This window comes from Hippocampus zosterae, chromosome 13 (genome assembly GCF_025434085.1).
Source record: "Hippocampus zosterae strain Florida chromosome 13, ASM2543408v3, whole genome shotgun sequence".
Classification (NCBI taxonomy): Eukaryota; Metazoa; Chordata; class Actinopteri; order Syngnathiformes; family Syngnathidae; genus Hippocampus; species Hippocampus zosterae.
The window spans coordinates 7,188,780-7,206,995 of NC_067463.1; the positions used below are offsets into that span (position 1 = coordinate 7,188,780).

The following is an 18,216-nucleotide window of genomic DNA, read 5'->3' on the forward strand; positions in this document are numbered from 1 at the left end:
TCTCCTACAAGTTCTGCTAGCCTTCTTACAACATTCGTCTGGCCCAGGGTGCGCCGACCTACCGTCAGCTCAAGCATGAAAGAAAATGGATGGATAATGGCGCGTGTGTTTATGACATGACAGAGAACCACTTCCAAATGCCGAAGGGCTTTTATTTTTCCCGTAAGCGATAAGAGATGAGGCTCTGTAGTCCAATTAATTAAAGTCCACACATACATCCTCTCATTTCTCTTTGATGTATAAGCACACCGACACACCTCCGCCTGTCAATCAAAGGTGCGCCGGCGTAGCCTTCATTTGGCTCCTTATCCGCCCCCCTCCCCACCACCCCCACTTACTTCAGAACAGTGGAAGTCTTTGTTGATTTCTGCTGCAGACCATCAGAGCAAAATATCCCCTGGGAGAGAGAGCGACATACGGTCACATGAAAGACACAAACATGGCAAAGACGCCAAACCCGAGGCACTCGCCGTGTCTTGGACGCCATCAAAGACGAGATGAGCGTTTTGGAGAGTAAAGAAACAAGGAGAGGAGGAAAATCCAGTAAACATGGACGGCCATGGAAAAAGAGGTCAGGCAGAATGCGGTTCTGGGACCGAGTGGACGAGGTGAGGGAAGTCGGCGCATTGTTGAGACGCCAACGCGGGGATCAAACGGCGGAGATAAGGCCGCCGAGAGAAAGACGAGACGAGCTTGTGGCGGAGCTCGGTGATACTTGCTGATACAATTATTATAGCACTTCAAATGCTTTCTCGGCTTCAGTCTCAATAATTGATCGGCCGCCTCCATCTTTCTAGAGCAGAGGCGCGAACGTCACGCTTGTTAAGTATTGCTGAAGTGCAAGAAAAATGCTCAAATTACTCCTCTTCAGACATGCATGTCCTCCAATGGAAGGCAGCTTCAGTTCCTCTGCCCGCCCAAGTCCGATTTTCAACCCGGGCTGCTCAAAGTCTACCCAGCGAGTGTGTATGAATCCCACTAAGTAAAACGCCCCACTGCCAAGTGATTTGCTGCTTCATGCAGTCCTGCCGGGATGCAGCGACTATCAAGAAAAGTAAGAGAACAGCAGAACTTGACTTGGGGTTCATCTGTGGGATCCACCTGATTCTGTTGTCTTCTGTTTGATACGTCGTATACTGCAAGAGCCAAGACTGGCAGGGGCAAAAGTATTTGGACAAAGTCTTTCGATGCTGCCACGATGAATTTCAAATATAGTCTTCCTCCATCATATCTCAGTTTATTGTTTTTGCAGTTCACTTACAACCTCCTACATGGTGCAAACCGTTGGTCCCAAATCAAGATGTGTCTAGCCAAGTTACAAAAAATAAAATAAATAAATAAAATCAAGCTCAAGAACGGCAAGCGCAATTTTGCAAATCTGCGGCCTGACTCTCGCAAGTTTAAAAGTCATTTCCAAAGATGGAATCTGTCCTACTTTTGACTGCTATATTATGTCATGTTGCTGTGGGGGGGAAAAAAATCAGACAAGAAAGTTAGCCTCAGACAGTACTGTATAGTGTGGCATACGAGTGTCTGGATGTCAAATTATTTCTCTTCCAAGCCATCCGCTACACTGTAAGGATTTGGATTATTCTGAATAGAGAACAGATATGCCTGTGAGGCAGCCCCCTCTTCTTTAAACATTTTTTTTGGGGTTGTCTCTCGAGCAATACTCCTGAATGACAAAAGCTTCCCAGATAAGATGAAGGGATGGACTAAAATAGAGCTGCAAGTTTTCCAAAACGTGAATGGTAAAATAACATGATATTCTCGCATTACAGTTATCACAGTATGTGTGAGGGAAAGTGGGAAAGTGTGTGAGTTTGATCAGAATCAGAATCATCTTTATTGGCCAAGTATGTAGAACACACAAGGAATTTGTCTCCGGTATAACACGCTGCACAAGTATCATCGTAAACAACAAAATCGTGAAAGCAGAAAACTTCGGGGTTTAAACCCCCCCCCCCACACACACACACAATCTGTTTTATTCTTCCTCTTCACCCCCTTAATTGTGTACGAATCTTCTTCTTTTTCAAAAAAAAAGGCATTAAGCAGTATAATGCCGATCCTAGTTAAGTTTGCTTTCCAACTACACATCAAACTAGGAACATTGCACGTTGTGTATTTAAAACACATAGCTCAGTCCGCTAGCCTAATGCTAATGCTAATGCTAACACATGAACAGAAGCACATGGCGCATAACATACATTGAAACAGTCAATATAACAGCGCTCACACTCAAGATTGTCTTTAAGAGCGGCCCCGAGGAGCTGTGAGGTTATTATATGGTGAACCAAATTAGAATTTTGAACAATCTATTAGCGAATGTGATACTGACCAATAGTTGCTAATCCAGGTTTCTTTGGATATTAAAAAAAAAATCCTCGAGCACTTGATATTTGTTTAACATTGTATGTCTGTGTATGGATGTGCGTGCGTGTGTTTTACGGTGTGTGGGCGCTGACACAATTTGTTATGTTTTGTGTGCCATTTGTTTCTGTCCCTAATCCCTCCTCGACCAGATGTTTCCGTTCCACATCACTGACTCCTAAATGAGAGCCTGCCGCTGCTCTTTTTGTGTCTGTGTGCACAGCTGTGTGTGCGTGTGCGCGTGCGCGCTCCGGGTCCCATCTCGGTTGTTCTGCGGCGCATCTAATTGGAGGTGTTTTACTGTCCCTGAACAGCGCATGATTGTTATGGCCTGTGATCGTTGTCGCGACGTGTGCATTTCAGGAACGCTTGTACATGCTGTATGTCATACATGCATTACGGTCCTGTTGCACCAGTGAGACCATTGAAAACCACATTGAAACAAAAAAACAACAACATTGAAACACAGCAGTTGTTGTGACTTTCAGCTTGTCACAACAAAACTTTATAAAGGCCCCCGCCCATAAAAACCACCCTCTCCGAAAACTAACCCTTTCATGCACCATTTAACCTGATAACATTATAAGCTGTCCACTATGGTAACCGCTATCCACGAAAGGGTTAAACACCATTATTTATTTTTTTAAATTATTATTTTTTTAATACAATACGGTGCACGGCACGGTGGTCCAGTGGTTAGCGCGTCAACCTCACAGTGCAGAGGTACTGGCTTCTGTCACGATTCGGTCTAACCGAATCAAGTTTTTGGAACCCAAAAGTGTAGACGCCAGACAAGGTCTCCGAAGCAAAAATATTTAACGTACAAAAATCGCACCGACAAAGTAGAAACGTAAAGCGCTGGTCAAAACAAGGACCAGAGGGCACAAACAACGAACAACAAAAAGCGCTTGCACAAAAGGGCAAGGGAGGAAAATAAGGATCGCGAAGACAAACAAAAACAATGTATCCAAAATACACGCAAGAGAAAGCCAATTCAAAGAAAAGTAAAATCCAATACTCACAAAACCTTTGGTACCGAGAGTTCAAAAGCGAACACGAGATCTATAGCAACAAGATAGTCTATGGGCAAGGAAGCATCAAGGCATAAACAATATCCCGACAACCAGCAGACAGATTGTTGGGTCTGAAATACACAGTTCCTTGATTGAAAGATTGGCAGCAGGTGTGCAGCCAGAAAGTCTGCCACCTGCTGGCCAGGCCCAGGACAGGAACATGACAGCTTCAATTCCAGCTGCAACCTCCCTGTGTGGAGTTTGCATGTTCTCCCCGTGCCTGTGTGGGTTTTTTTCCGGGTACTCCGGTTTCCTCCCACATTCCAAAAGCATGCATGGCAGGCTGATTGAACACTCGAAATTGTCCCTCGGTGTGAGTGTGAGCGCGGATGGTTATTCGTCTGTGTGTGCCCTGCGATGGCTGGCAACTGGTTCAGGGTGTCCCCGCCTACTGCCCGAAGATGGCTGCGATAGGCTCCAGCATGCCCTGCGACCCTTGTGAGGATAAAGCAGTTTGGAAAATGGATGGATGGATGGACAATACAGTGCTATTTGTCCTTCAGATAATTTTGTCTAATATTTTCTTACTGGAACCAGAAATATTGTCGTATGTTTTTAGGGGGCCGGAACAAATAAATTCCAATACATTTGAATGGGGACAATATAATTGGTTGGTCAGGGGATAAATTTGTGAGTCGAGGTCCAACCGCAAAGTGCATTTCAATGCATGTCCATACATTTGAAACCATTGAGTGTTACTCATACTCAAAAATTTAATTCCACTAAATGATACAAAACACTAATTTCTGGATCAAAAGTCATTGTTGTTTCTTTTACCGCATATTCACATTTCTCCAAAAGGGGCCTTTTGGGTTTCTGTTCGCTGTAAGAGGTAATCATTCAAATCCGAATCATCATCATGAAATATTTCATTCAGTGCCAGTTTCACTTTTTGAATTGACCCACTGAAATATGCTTCCCGCAATATTCTAATTCATTGAGATACACTAGAATTTTATAAGTAACAAGTTCGCTACGATGGAGACTCCGCAACCGACAGCAAAACGTGTCTAACCTTCAGTACATGTTAGCTCTTCAGAAAGAAGCCCGAAGAATGACCTTAGTAAAACAGTCACACAATAAATATAAAAAGAAAATAAATAAAAGTGCATTTTCAGTGACCAAAAAGACAATTTACTTTAGACAACAACAAAAAATAAAAATGATACTGCACATCAGCTCCTCAGTCAACATGGCCTGATAGCTGATCGTTGCGACATGATTCCCGCTGCTGATTGGACGGACTTGCGGTTTTCTCCAATTTATCGTTGGGGGACCCACCGAAGACAAAACAAGCCCCACATTTGATGCTTTAAGAGCTCCCGACACCCTGATAAGAGCACATGTGAGCACTGAACAGTGACATTCAATTCCGCTCAAATGACTTTTAATTAATTACTCTCGAAAGCCATTGTAAGCGTCTAACACAAGCGGTTCCACGTGTTTATTTTTCACCAACATGATGAAGATATTAGCGTTTCCATTTTGGACTCTCCAGATTTTGTGCTGGTATTGCAAGGCAAATTGTTATTATTGTCGTCGAAAAATGTATTGACTGAGGATAATGGACAATGCAATATTTCCATAGGTTAGATGAGCTAAACGTAAGCTGGACATATAGAAAGACCAAATAAGATCAGTCAAAGTTGAGAGACAGTTAGCAAGAGATGGGAAGTTTGGAATGTTTCTCAGTCTGCAGTATCAGGATTAGGTGGAATGTGAAGTACCTCTCAAATGGAGGACTCACATATTGACGTCGCATAAAAGTTGCACATTTTTGTTTTGCGGTTTAAAATGGCAAAGGCCTGATGATTGGATGTCTTTGATCAACTATCCTGTTGTGTGTGCCGCGTCAAGACTCTGCTCGTAGAATGATCGGGGCCGACAATCGTAAATGTCAAACCTATTAAATAGCTACGATTGCAAATCCTGGACCCAAACAGAGGGGCACAATAATTCTCCACAGTAAAATTGAAAAGGTTGCTACCAGAAAATAGGATCCAGTCCACTCAAAAACTTTAAGACACTTATCATTGTCGTGGTCTATGTTCAAATGTTCAGCTGCTTATAAAATGACTCCGGCGTTTTATAATTTCGCCGGCATTTACATGATGACTGAGTGATTCTGACGAGGACTTCAAAAGCACTGATACACGGACCCCGGTGGCAATCTTCTACTTGCACTTGCGTAACAGGCAAAGGTGGACAACAAACAGAGTGCCTGATTCACAAAAATATGGCGTGGCTTTTGCGCGGTGCGAACTAGTAAAAATGGAGCAAACGGCTCGCGTCGAATCCACAAAGCGTGCGCACGCAGATGGTGAAATGCGTCGCTAACTGAGATACCAAAGAGAATGCGTCTGGGTTCGCCCGGGGCTATTTGCGCGTATCCAAATGAGATAATAATCATATACGTGCCCCGAGTCTGTGCCAATGAGCCTCATTGATAAGCAATGTCGAAGTCACAAACGGCAAGCGCTAATAGCCACACTCCGTTTGAGTGACGCAATCAACGCCTAATGCATTTTATTTGAAGGCAGTTCATTCTTTGCGAATTGGGCCCTGATTTTATTTTTCGTCACAGCTCCAAAGAGGCAATTTAGCAGTATCTCTGCGTGAACAAGGCCATCTTCTACTTTTTATTAGAGATGCCCGTCTTTCCTCTGCCAGAGCCACGCTTGGTTTACACTTACGACCGCACAGCTCTGCACGACTAATGACTCCGTACATCTATTAATTACTGCCACAAGAGTTTGCGTCTGAAATGATTCGATTGACAACTGCAGCTGGATCGGCCTCCGTTCACACCCCTCACTCCGCATCCCGAGCGCTCTCATTTTGCCGTCTTTGTCTCTCGCCGTGCTTCTATAATTAAAACCCCGGCGCGCAGACAATGAGATAGAGTGATGGACAGGAGCGTGAGTCGTGCTCTACGTCGGTCCGACAAGCAATATGCTCACAGTGTGACTGCTTTGTGTGAACCTCCGCCCTCCTTCTACCTAGTCCATCGTACGTGTTTCCCATCACAGCACTGATCTCCAAGTGTATTGTTTTGACAGAGTCACGAAGGTGCACACCCACTCACGCGGGCCAACACTCAAGCATCGTTTGAAGCAAAAAGGCCGTAATTAGAGAGTGGGAGACCGAGCAACTAAACAAGAAAAGCCAGATGCTCCCTGTTACAAGTGTGTTGCGTCTACAAGCTGTGAGGCTCACACGGCAAAGAGCGAAAGAAGCTGCGAAGGTCTGAATCCACTTTCGCTTCGCCGCAGTGGCACGCTCAAGAGGAAACATCTCGGCGTTATTTGTATGCGTCAATGTGTCTCGTGGGGATATGCAAATGAAGCAGATGGATCAATGTCCTATGTTGAATCAGCCGGGAGAGTGCGAGGAATTGCCGAAGGGGGCGTTGCCGGGCGGAATAATGCGCCGTTATTGTGAGGGATGCCAGCCGGAACAAAAAAAAAAGAAACCTGATGTTGCCATCGACGCTGACTTATTTACGGGCACGTGCGTGCTTTTACGTGCGGATATTATCTGGCGCCGCTTGAAGGAGATGGAATGCGTGAGCGCACATGAAAGCTACTCAGGGATGGTGGATGAGGTGTCAAGTGCGCCGATAAGTCGTTCGTTGTTTTAATGATGCTGACGGCCGCGCCGCTGCCCTCGCCAGCCACCCCTGCAACCTGAAACTGTGTCGTGATGCTGGATATGTGTGTATGCAAATGAATGTTAGGGGTAGCAGCTGGAGACAGCACATACACAGTTTCACATACCAGTGGGGGCCGTGCTACATTGCGGCTTTTTTCAAGAAATGTGTCTACTTGTCTTTCTTGGAAATCTAGGTTGAAGAAACGTACACGGTTTATAGCGCTCATTAAAGCAGCGCTATATCGTTTTGAAGCTGCTAGCAAGATTTGAAAGCAGCCTCCCTCGCCACCCTCACGTTTTTTTCCCAACGAATCGGCCCCGGCTAGCTAACATGCATGCACGGCGGCATTCCAAGGCAGCTACATTGAAAGCGAAGCGAAAGTGGATTCAGACCTTCGCAGCTTCTTTCGCTCTTTGCCGTGTGAGCCTCACAGCTTGATTAAGTGTTGACAAAAACTAATTTTTTTTTTATTGTGATATAATAAATGATTGTCTGCTCCTCGCATCATACCCTCTCAAACTGAGCCGTATCGAATCGAATTGAATTGATTCAAATCGATTCGTTCCACTTTGAAATGTACCATCCTCGAATCATATTGGACTCGGCACACCACCAGATCGCACCTTTTAAAGTCACATATGTAATATGTGTCTCGTATTCTCTGGTACAAATATGATCATGTTAATGTATTTAAAAACGTCTTTTAAAAACGTTTCATTCTCATCTGTCAGGGATAAAACTCTCTCTCTTGCTCTCTCTGTGTAATATTTACTATTGGGTGGGTGAATATGACATGTTGACAAAATGTTCAGATTTGATAAAGAATTCCTCGAACTAAATTGTAAAAAAGAATTCGGAGGTGGGTCAACACTCCCATGTTGATTCCAATTGGAAAAAAAAAGAGGAAACAAATTTATTCCAATATTTTTCATGTTTCTGCGCTGAATGGAGGTCATGGTAAGATTCATCCAAAATAAGCAGGCGGACAGGATTACGATGTTCGTCCCCCTCCTTTGTATCACCGTGTTCTGCTTGTATAGCCAGCGCTTTCAGAAACACTTTCAGAGTATACGGCATGGAAATGAAATATGATTATGCATGCAAATTCGCCATCCCCATTTCTGTGCCCCGCTGCATCCTCTCGTGTGCACCGCGTAATAGGTTAGATGGTCGGCAGATGCTCATTTGTCGCAACAGAGAAAGGCAGGCAGACGCACCAGTGAATGATGAGGCTGCATGTCAGAGCAAGTCCGACACCGTATCGGAAGAAAAGAAACCTCAAGGAAGAGTGGAACATGAGATAATGAGGTGCTGAGGAAGGGGAAATAGTCCATGCAGAGTTCAAGTAAAACAGGAAAAAAAGAGGATATGAGGGCATTGATTGCCGAGCTCAGCATATGGCGTTTATAATATTGTAGTCAGTCAAAGAAATGTTGGCTATTTGCATCAAGGTGTTGAACTGCCTTCATGCAGAAACGCCCTTACTTGTCATATGCACGCGAATGGAGTGTCGTGGTTGACACCCATTTGCTAATTCATTCATAACCACCTTGAGCTCTGATTTGTATATCTTGTGTACTGTGAAATGTGTATTTTCTCTGACATGATATAAAACTGATTTGGGATACAATCCCAAATCAGTATAATATGTAGTTATAACATTGTAATATACAGTTTATAAACTATTCCTATAAGCAATCAGTATTTTTTTTTCCACAGTGGAAAAACAACAAAAATCATAGGAAGGAAAAGTCGATTTTAAGACAGCGGTAAAGGAAGGGGGCAGGAAAGGCACATTGGGGTGAGGGCGGTTTCAACAAAAAGTGGCGAGCAAGTGTAAAAAGCGCGTTTGCTTTTGAGGCAAACACTCGGGAGAAGAAAGAGAGGCGGAATGTGAGATGAATATTGAAAGGGAATTCTGAAAACAGGAATAGATCAACAGGGCCTTTAATCCAAATATAGTCTCCGTTGCTTACCTTTCTGTCACTCGTTGAGTGTGTCTGAGTGTGTTTGTGCAAAAACGCACCCAACCTCAGACACGCGTGTACGCGGCCACAGTGTGATCCACAGACAGATGATGGCCATTACCAAGCTGCCCAAGCCAGGCGGAACAGCTGCAGCCCGATCACACTGATCTATTGCCGCTCTAATGAATCTGTTATGGCCAGACCCAAACAATCAATCTCCGAGCCACGTAATCAATTAGGCCATTAATCAGAGGCGGACCCCAACTGTTCCTGCCGGGCAACCGGGGTGAGATGAGTGACCACATTACATATCGACACAGACAAAAAGACACACAAAACACGTGCGCTGAACTTGTGAGTCGGCAAGTGCGCGACGTGCTCGGAAGGGAATCACCATCAGGCGGAACAAATTGAAATACTTTGTCGGCAACTTGGTTAGCGCGTCTGCCCCGCCGTCGAAAGGTCACGGGTTCCATTGTGCGCTCTGTGGAGTTTTTGAATGGTTGAGTTGTGAATACAATACGAACGAATGGTGAACAGGGGAATTAATCAAATTTGAATCGACATTGCACTGTTGTATAGAAGGCAGGGTTGAAATTGCAAAGGCTCGGATTTTGAAAAACGACCTCTGGCACGCAGATGGGTCGGCTGGGAGGCTTTGTTATTATTCATAGTTTTAAAAATGTTTATTTTGAATAAGAAAGTTAAGGGCGGCACTGCGGTTGACTGGCTAGCACGTCCGCATCACAGTGCAGCGGTCCAGGTTTCGATTCTGGGCTCCGGCCTACCTGTGTGGGGTTTGCACATTCTCCCCATTGTTTTTTTCTGGGTACTCGGGTTTCCTCCCACATTCCAAAAAACGTGCATGACAGGCTGATTGAATACCCAAAAATTGTCCCCCGGTGTGAGCTCCGATGGTTGTTTGTGTATGTGTGCCCTGCGATTAGATCGGGGTATACCTCACCCACTGCCCGAAGACGACTGGCATCGGCTCCAGTATTGACCCTTGTGAGGAGAAAGATAATCGGATAAAGGATGGATCAGAAACTTAAGAAGGGGGCCGCTTCACAAGTGCAGTCCAGAAATTTACATATTGCCGTTTCACGACATGTGAAAAGTTCAAGTGATTAAAGCCACAAATTAGTTTTTTGGACGAACCGACATGTTTACGCCACAATTATTTGGTAGAATTTTGTGAAGTTGTCAGAGTGACTGCATGAAAGACCCCAAGTCACCGTTTTTTTTCAGCAAATAATAACTTTCAGATGCTCCATTTGCTTTTATTTTAGCATAAGACTTTAAAAACAAAACTGTTCTTTGTAGGAAATCTGAGATTGTTTATAATGACAGTATAGTATAATATAAAACAGATTAATTTCTTAGTTGTGTTTAAAAAAAGATATCCGTGGGAAGATCACCTTGGAAAAAAAACCTGCATTACAGTGTGGAGGAACAAAAATCACATTTTGATTATTATTCACAAATGTCAACTTTGATTGGCTCAATTTAAAGAGGTGATAAAATGAGTGATGTTTTTGTCGCATAAAAGAAAGACTATTGAATTTATACATGAGATTATTCACACTGGCATCATAAATGTGTCTAATCATGTAAAGTTTCTTTTTCTTAATAAAACACCCACAGCGTTACACTCTGGTAATTAGCTTCATGTTTGATTGATAGCGCACACACACACACACACACACACACTTGCGCTATCAACAAACTAACATGCTTCCGTTTTTTTTTTTTTCTGAGAATGATTCGCGGATGTGTTGAAATGAGGATGATTATGTCAAAGTTGGACTAATAACCTTGCCAAGGAGAGGAGCAGGGAAACGGCATCACCAATCAGGCTTTCATTCAAAAGTACAAATTGCCTGATTTCTTCTTATAACAGTGGAGCGTGTGTGCAAATATTACAACTACCAAGGCAATATTAAAATGGTGTTAATGAATTAAAAACCTCATTGAAATACAAATTAGAATCCTCATTACTTTAGTCCGGAATAGTTTTATTATATTTTACAGTTGTAGCTTCTTTCTCGTATTAGGGTTGCTTGTGATCTGGAGCCTACTGGATTTCACTTGAGATTTGGGGCACCCTGGATTGGTCGCCAATGAATCACAGAACACTCATTTCTATCTATCCATCCATCCATCTGATCCGCTTGATCCGCACTACGGTCGCGGGGGGTGCTGGAGCCTATCCCAGCTGTCTTCGGGCAGTAGGCTGGGGACACCCTGAACCCAGTGCCAGCCAATCGCAGGGCACACAGAGACGAATAACCATCCACGCTCACACCAAGCGACAATTTAAAGTGTTCAATCAGCCTGCCATGGATGTTTTGGGAATATGAGAGGAAACTGGAGTACACAAAGAAAATCCACACAGGCCCGGTTGTAGAACATGCAAACTCCACACAGGGAGGCAGGAGTTCAAATTGAACCCACGACCTCCGCACTGTGAGGTCGACGCCCTAACCACTGGACCACCGCGCCGTTGATGTGAATTGTGATTAAAACATTTTAGTTTTTTTGCCTGTCACTTACTGAGTACAGAGCATGGTGTCAACGTTTGATGCTGATTGAAAGGATTCACCCTGAAAAAAAGAAGGTGCAGGGGCCTGTTCATTGCTGCCCGCGCCTTTATTTTCTTTCCTTCCATTTTTCGTTGGTTGCGGATATAATCATGCCACATTTCTCTTCGCCATCATTGTTATGCGGAAATCATTCAAATGTGTCGCCTGCCGCTTCCAGAAGCGTATTCAGATTTGTATTTTACCCTAAGCGTGTCACGCGGCGCCCACGTCGGCCTCTACTGATCTGCCGCGTGCCAGCCACCCGTGTCGGAATGGCCAGTGCCCAAAATAAAGTGGAGGGCGTACGCAATGAGTCATGAACACAAAACCGGAATATCCCTCCTTCCTTCAGCAGACACTTGAAATTCAATATCCTCTCCTATGCCAACACATTGACTCGTGCCAAGGGTCTGCTGTGTTCACTTACTCGCGTCTCCCGGACAAGAACGAGGCGATAAAGAGCGTTCAGGACATAAAGACAAAGGAGGCGAGACAATGAAGAGGAGCCTGATGTATGCGGAGGATTACCTTGCCACTTTCTGGAGGGGAAAATAAGGAGAAAAGTACCTGATTAGATGGAGGATGGAGGGTCTCTGTTGACTCCTGTTCTCCATCTGGCGTTTGGCCGCTAGGTAGAGCCTCCGGAGCAACGCTGTGCTTTCACATTTGGTTGGACAGAAGTTTCTAAATGAAGGGAAAAGCTGAATGTATTACAGGGGGAACCGCATTCTTTTTTTTTTTTTCGGATTCTCTTCAAACAGCATAATGACTGAAACTGACTCATGCCTCCAATACTGTCCACGAGGTCACCTACACCCGTTTCAAATGGCTAATTGACTGACTTTGATCCAAGTTGTATTCTTAATGTAAACGCTTGTTTTTTGTTGTTGTTTTTTTTGTTTTTTCTTAAGAATTGGAAATGGTCAAATCCCCATTCAATCAATACACTCAAATGCTGCGTCCATCAATGGCTACATTGGAAAAGGCGGAATCACGCGGCGTGAAGGCTATCCAAATTCCACGGCTCTTGGCATATGCAATCGTGTAAAAGTGATTTAAATGCAGCAGCATAAATGTAATCGTCATGCCGTGTAGACATATGAACATCTTACACCGGATATGTTCAACTTAGTTTGACTTGAACCCTTTCACGGCGGTTACTCCAGTGGACAGCTTGTCAGGTTATCAGGTTACAGGTTGTTGTCATTATTGGTGCGTGAAAGGGTTCAAACCTAAATATTTCTGGCAAAATGCATGATGCGGTCGTAAAGCTGGCAACGTGTGAAGCAACATGGATTTCAGGGAAAGAAAAAAAAAAAGCAGGTCAGTTCTATGCCCGTGGTGCACATCACGCGTTCAGAGCGGCTCGTCCAATGGGAACGCATTCAAAGATTGAATTTGCCTCGGTCAAGACATATCTCAGTCCAAAAACATCGTCAGACTATGTCTTTGCTTTGGCGAAATAAGAATGAGCCACATGCTGCTTCATCAAGTCACATGATTGATCGTTGAAGACATGACGTTCCAATGAATCCAAAAGTCTTCTTTTTCGGTTCTAAATTCACGGCCCTACATTGAATTCTCTCTTCAACAGTCGGAAAGGCGTCTTTGCCGACACGAACACTTCAGTCGAAGCGCGACACGTCTATCGGCGCAGTGTGAGCATTTGAATCGTTAGGGTCGCCTCTCAGCAGCTTCGGAAAGCGTTGCTTTGTTACTCCTTTTTTTTTTTTTCCTGTAACCCTTTTTGGTTTCAAATCTCTTGATGTCATAACACTAATTACACAAAACAAGTGCCTGGCGTTGGATCGCAAGTGCGAACAACAAGCTTTGATGATGAAGGAGCGTACGAGTGATTGAGGCAAACGGCAATGACGCAGAGACAACTGAAGGGCAAAGCCTTTGACGATTTGGATTCTGAATAAGCGTGATTGACAGTCGCCTACATCGTGTACTGAATGTATGGCGGAGAACTGGATTTTTGTGCGTCTGTGTGTGTGACGTGCCCCAGGCATGATCGTCACGGCAAATTGAACATGTCTAGCGTGTCCAAGGGCCCGACGGACATGTAGCTTTAACCTTGCTGGTGTTAATGTTTTAATGGAAGGGGGGGGGGGGGGCAGACGGAGAGACGGGGAAGGAGGATGTGTTGTATTTCTTTTTTATTTTTATTTATTTAAATGTACATTTTCAATCTGCAAACTCACTCCCTTGCTTTTATATCGACGTTGTGCATAAATATCCCAGCTCTTCACTTGGCCGGGGTTTCAAAGCAAGACCTCTGTAAGAATATGAGTCCTGCAGGAATCACTCAGAGGTCCGGGGTCAAAAACAGTTGCCAGCCTATTATTTTAACAGTGTGTTGTTGCGTCCCTGACGTGTGTGTGTGTGTGTATGTGTGCGTGCGTGTGCGTGTGCGTGGCCCTCTATGAATTTGTCCGTGTTTGGAAACCAAAGCGTTACTGTATGTCCATACGGTGCTTGATATGAATTTCAAAATGTGACTCAAGAAGAGCAGCATGAACAGGAAGTATTCTGGCTACGATGAGATTGACAGTGTAAATTGGTGTGCGAGGCATTTTCTTTGTGAGGATGGAGACACCGGGGAGCAAGAAAACTCCCAAATGTCTCGCTGGCAAAATTTGTGACTAAGCGAGGCTGCCACCAAAGTCAAAGGATGTCTGCTTTGTGTGTGTGTGTGTGTGTGTGTGTGTGTGTGTGTGTGTGTCCAGAGGGGTTGTAAAGTCACATCAGATGATAGGTGACTCACTGCAGGGACTCGGGTCAAATCATGACAAACATAACAACCTTGACACACACACACATTAAAAGAGTGCAGGTACCACACAAATAAACAAACACACACACACAAAAACACATCATGAGGACATGCTTGTTTGTCGCTCCTTCGGGCAGCTTAATACACTCCGCTGAATTCATGAATACAAAGCGTCCCCGAGGCCACAAATATTTTCACATGGGATCAAACTGCATTTCAAGTGAAAAAAAAAAAAGATATTGCTGGCAACATGCAGCAAGATCGTAATTTAAATGAGACAATGAAATTAGATGGGAAGGGCTGGGGTGAAATGTCGCCCCCGATGTCCTCATTGTTTCTCCGTCCCCACAACGACAGAAAAATGAGTGTGAGAGAGGAGAAAAGGCTTCCTTCATTGGTCGTTTGATCACATGAGCACACCGCAGGCTTGCACTGGTGCCTTCTCCGGGCTTCTCAGCTGAGCTTTGCCCTCATCCGACGACCATCCATACTTTCAATCCAATTTGATTTCTGACACTATATACGTCCTCTCTATGCTAACTTGTTAGCACCCCGCAGTCATGTTAGATAAGCTCGGACCATTGATTTTGGCTCTGAGAGTCAGAGTGCCACGTGAAGTCATTGTTGTACTGGATAATATCACTCATGGTTTGACTCTTTTCCAGTCACATTTGTTGCTTGCGGTGAACTATTGTGTCGTGTTACCTTCTCCGATAAGAGTTATGGGTTGCTGAAAATAAATTTAAAAAATCAGATAAGAAGTCTTTTGCTTTGCCCATCTCATTGCTTTGATAGTTGGTCTGATTTCATGCTAACATCAATTCTCCTTAAATATCCGCCTGCGGTGTTAACTTCCCACCGTTAATCTGTCCGGCTTTATCTTTTGTTTTGAGCTCGGGCACGTTTTATTTTGCTTGTCTGGATGTTGGCGCTGGGGGTATTTGCGTGTGTGTTTTCTGAGCGCGTCACCATCGAGCTAAGTCGATGGCGATGTGATTCATCGGAATCTAATTTATGTCCACCAAACAGTCGCGAGGCACGCACGCACGCACTTGGAATATGCAAGCGGTGAGTGGCCGAGTGTGTGAAAATAGAAGCATGAATAAGCTCGTGGCTCGACGGATGCAGAGCCAAAGCAGATTTTCGGCCAAGAAAATGACAATGCCTTCATTTTATCAAGCCGTAAAATTTACTCGCTACGTGGACATGTTCACACAAAGCCTTGAGACAAGGGCCCGGTTTAGGACAAGCCTTCTTGTGGAATTACATCCTTTTCTGGAATGTCTTTACTTATAGATTTTTGTTGTTGTCGTAATTGGCGCTATCATAGCAACTTTTTAATGAGTGCCCTAATGGTGTAGTTGAAATGTAGCCCTTTTTTTGTTTTTTTGGTAATCCAACGTTGGTGCAGAGTCAAGAAAAGATATACGGAGGCATGTTTAAATCCCAGGTGTTGAAAGTCAAGGCCCGTGGGCCAGATTTGGCCCAACGCGTCATTTCATGTGGCCCGCGAAAGCAAATCATGTGTGTTAAACTTCCATGACCCTTGCTAAAATCTCTCCTGAAATGTCAAAATGTCATGTGTTATAAATAACGTTGAGATTGCGCAATAATGTTATCACCATATTTACACTCACTTTAACGATAACTGAATAAACTATGATCGTTGAGTGATTTCAAAACAACTAATCCATCAATTTGCGGAGCACAAGTAATAATACGATGAGACAATTAATTCGGTTTCACTGTTATTACGGCCCTCCGAGGGAAGACGCAACTCCAAATAGGTTTGACACCCCTGGTTTAAATTATACGTGTATTAACAACAAAGACAATTTCACTTAGAGTGGTATAAGTCCAAACACTTGTCAGTTCAATGAAACATAATGAATAATATTCGCTAATGCTAGTCAAAGTTTTGGTCAAAATTGGAAGTCAATCTTGATTTAAACCCGTATTCATCTAAAAGAGATGCTTTTTCTCTCGGCTATTTTACTTCACTTTAAGATGTCAAAAACTTTGTTCAGCCGCTCTTATTGTCTCATTTTGCCCCCGACTCTCACTTTTTCCTTCTTATCAAGACCATTCTCTCCTTTGCACAAAGCCATGCTTGGATGAGTTGGATGGGAAAGAACACGCGCACAATCCTCACCTCAAGCTCTTCAAACAGCCAAATTCTCACAGAAGAATGGAACGCTTTCGAATTCTGTTTAAATTCAGTGGTCCGATGAGCACAATATACAGTGGTCCATTTACTTACAAAATTAATTGGCTCTGGAAGAAATTTCTTCACTAGAAAAATGTGTAAGTAGAGATGCGTTTTCCATGTAAATGCCCCAATTCGTTCCAAGCCAAAATAATGTAAAAAAAAAAAAAAACAAAGAATAAAGAATAAAAATGGTGGCTAACTTTTAACTGTGCCTCTCTCAAAAGTTATTTTTGACTGGGATTTTCTAAAGAGCTGATACAAGGACGTTTGCTTTTGTCGGCTTTGAACAATCTTTCGAAAATGTCCAAGGCAAACATCAGCATCGTGAGCGATCGCCGGACTGGTGAACACCTTTTCTGGGAGATTCAAATTTATTTAAAACTATCGGAACGCCTCATGGCCCGAGGGGGGAATGACGAGTATGCTGTATAGACACATATCTATCTAATTCTCTATCGACACACATACACATCCGGTAGAGGCCCCTCTTAGCCAATGGGATGCCAAGAAGCTGCTCGGTAATAGCCAATGGCAGTGCAGCTATAATTATGTTGCGTTCATGTAATTCGGAGCTGCAAGTTGCAGCCCATACTGTATTTTTACCTTTCGTATCTTGAAATTTATTTCGTAACAAGAAGCAATATTGAATTAACGCTGATTGAAAAAAAAAATAATAATGATAATAATAATGAAATGACCTTTTTACTTGCAAATCAAAAATTTTTTTTAAAGATATTTTCATTTTTGTTATTCACCCTTCATGGCACCCTGTAACCTGATAACCTGATAAACTTGTCCACTGTAGTAACCGTTGTCCCTGAAAGGGTTACGTTGAACCTGTAAGAGCTTGCAAAACACAGATTTTACCATTGCTATGACATTTCAGAGGAAAAAAAGAATTCAACATGTTGCTGAACATAACCCATTCATAATCCCAACTGATCCTCACGAGAGTCGCGGGCATGCTGGAGCCTATCCCAGCTGGTCGCCAAGTCAATCATGGGCACATACAGAAGACCGATTTTCACAATGCTCACCTGATTCGAATTGCACCTGTTGTTTTCATTCTGCGTTTTCCACCGAATGCTCACATTTCTTTTTCTCCTTCTTTCTTTCCACCCCTCCCGCTAACAGTTGGCAAGAAGAGCCGAGGGTCAACAGGTAACGCTGCCATTTCCATTTCCGATATCCATGCGTCATGTCATCACTTCGTTTTACCCCGGATCACAATATTTGTGTCATCCACTGTTCCAGAACGGAAGGCTTTTTTTTTCTCTGTTCAATGCTGGTGGTCACACTGGCAGCAGTGGCGGATGGGCCCCATTACTCGCAGCCTCGCAGGCATCATGAATAACTAACTATGGAAAAACACCCTCCATTTACATGTGGTTTGAACACTTAGTAAATGGAATGGCGACAGTCTTTTTATTTATTTAATTGATTTTTTTTACTGTCAGGCCTCACATGGTGACTGGGACCAGTTGTTTCGTGTTATTCCGTACGGTTCAGCTCACATTATGATGAGGATGTAAATTATGTACAGCGTCGTTAATTGGTGTCGAGTGTCTGACCTCAAAGCTC

General features: G+C 43.7%; 1 protein-coding gene across 2 annotated transcripts in view; it reads left to right on the forward strand.

Annotated features, from left to right (window-relative positions):
- sdk1b (sidekick cell adhesion molecule 1b) overlaps positions 1 to 18,216 on the forward strand; it is a 237,723-nt gene that overhangs the window by 114,303 nt on the left and 105,204 nt on the right. The window contains exon 6 of one of the 2 annotated variants that reach the window (XM_052084701.1): positions 17,770 to 17,796. The exons of the other annotated variant lie outside the window; for it this stretch is intronic. Coding sequence (XP_051940661.1) covers positions 17,770 to 17,796 — 27 coding nt within the window. The remainder of the gene's footprint in view (positions 1 to 17,769; positions 17,797 to 18,216) is intronic. 2 annotated transcript variants of the gene reach the window in all.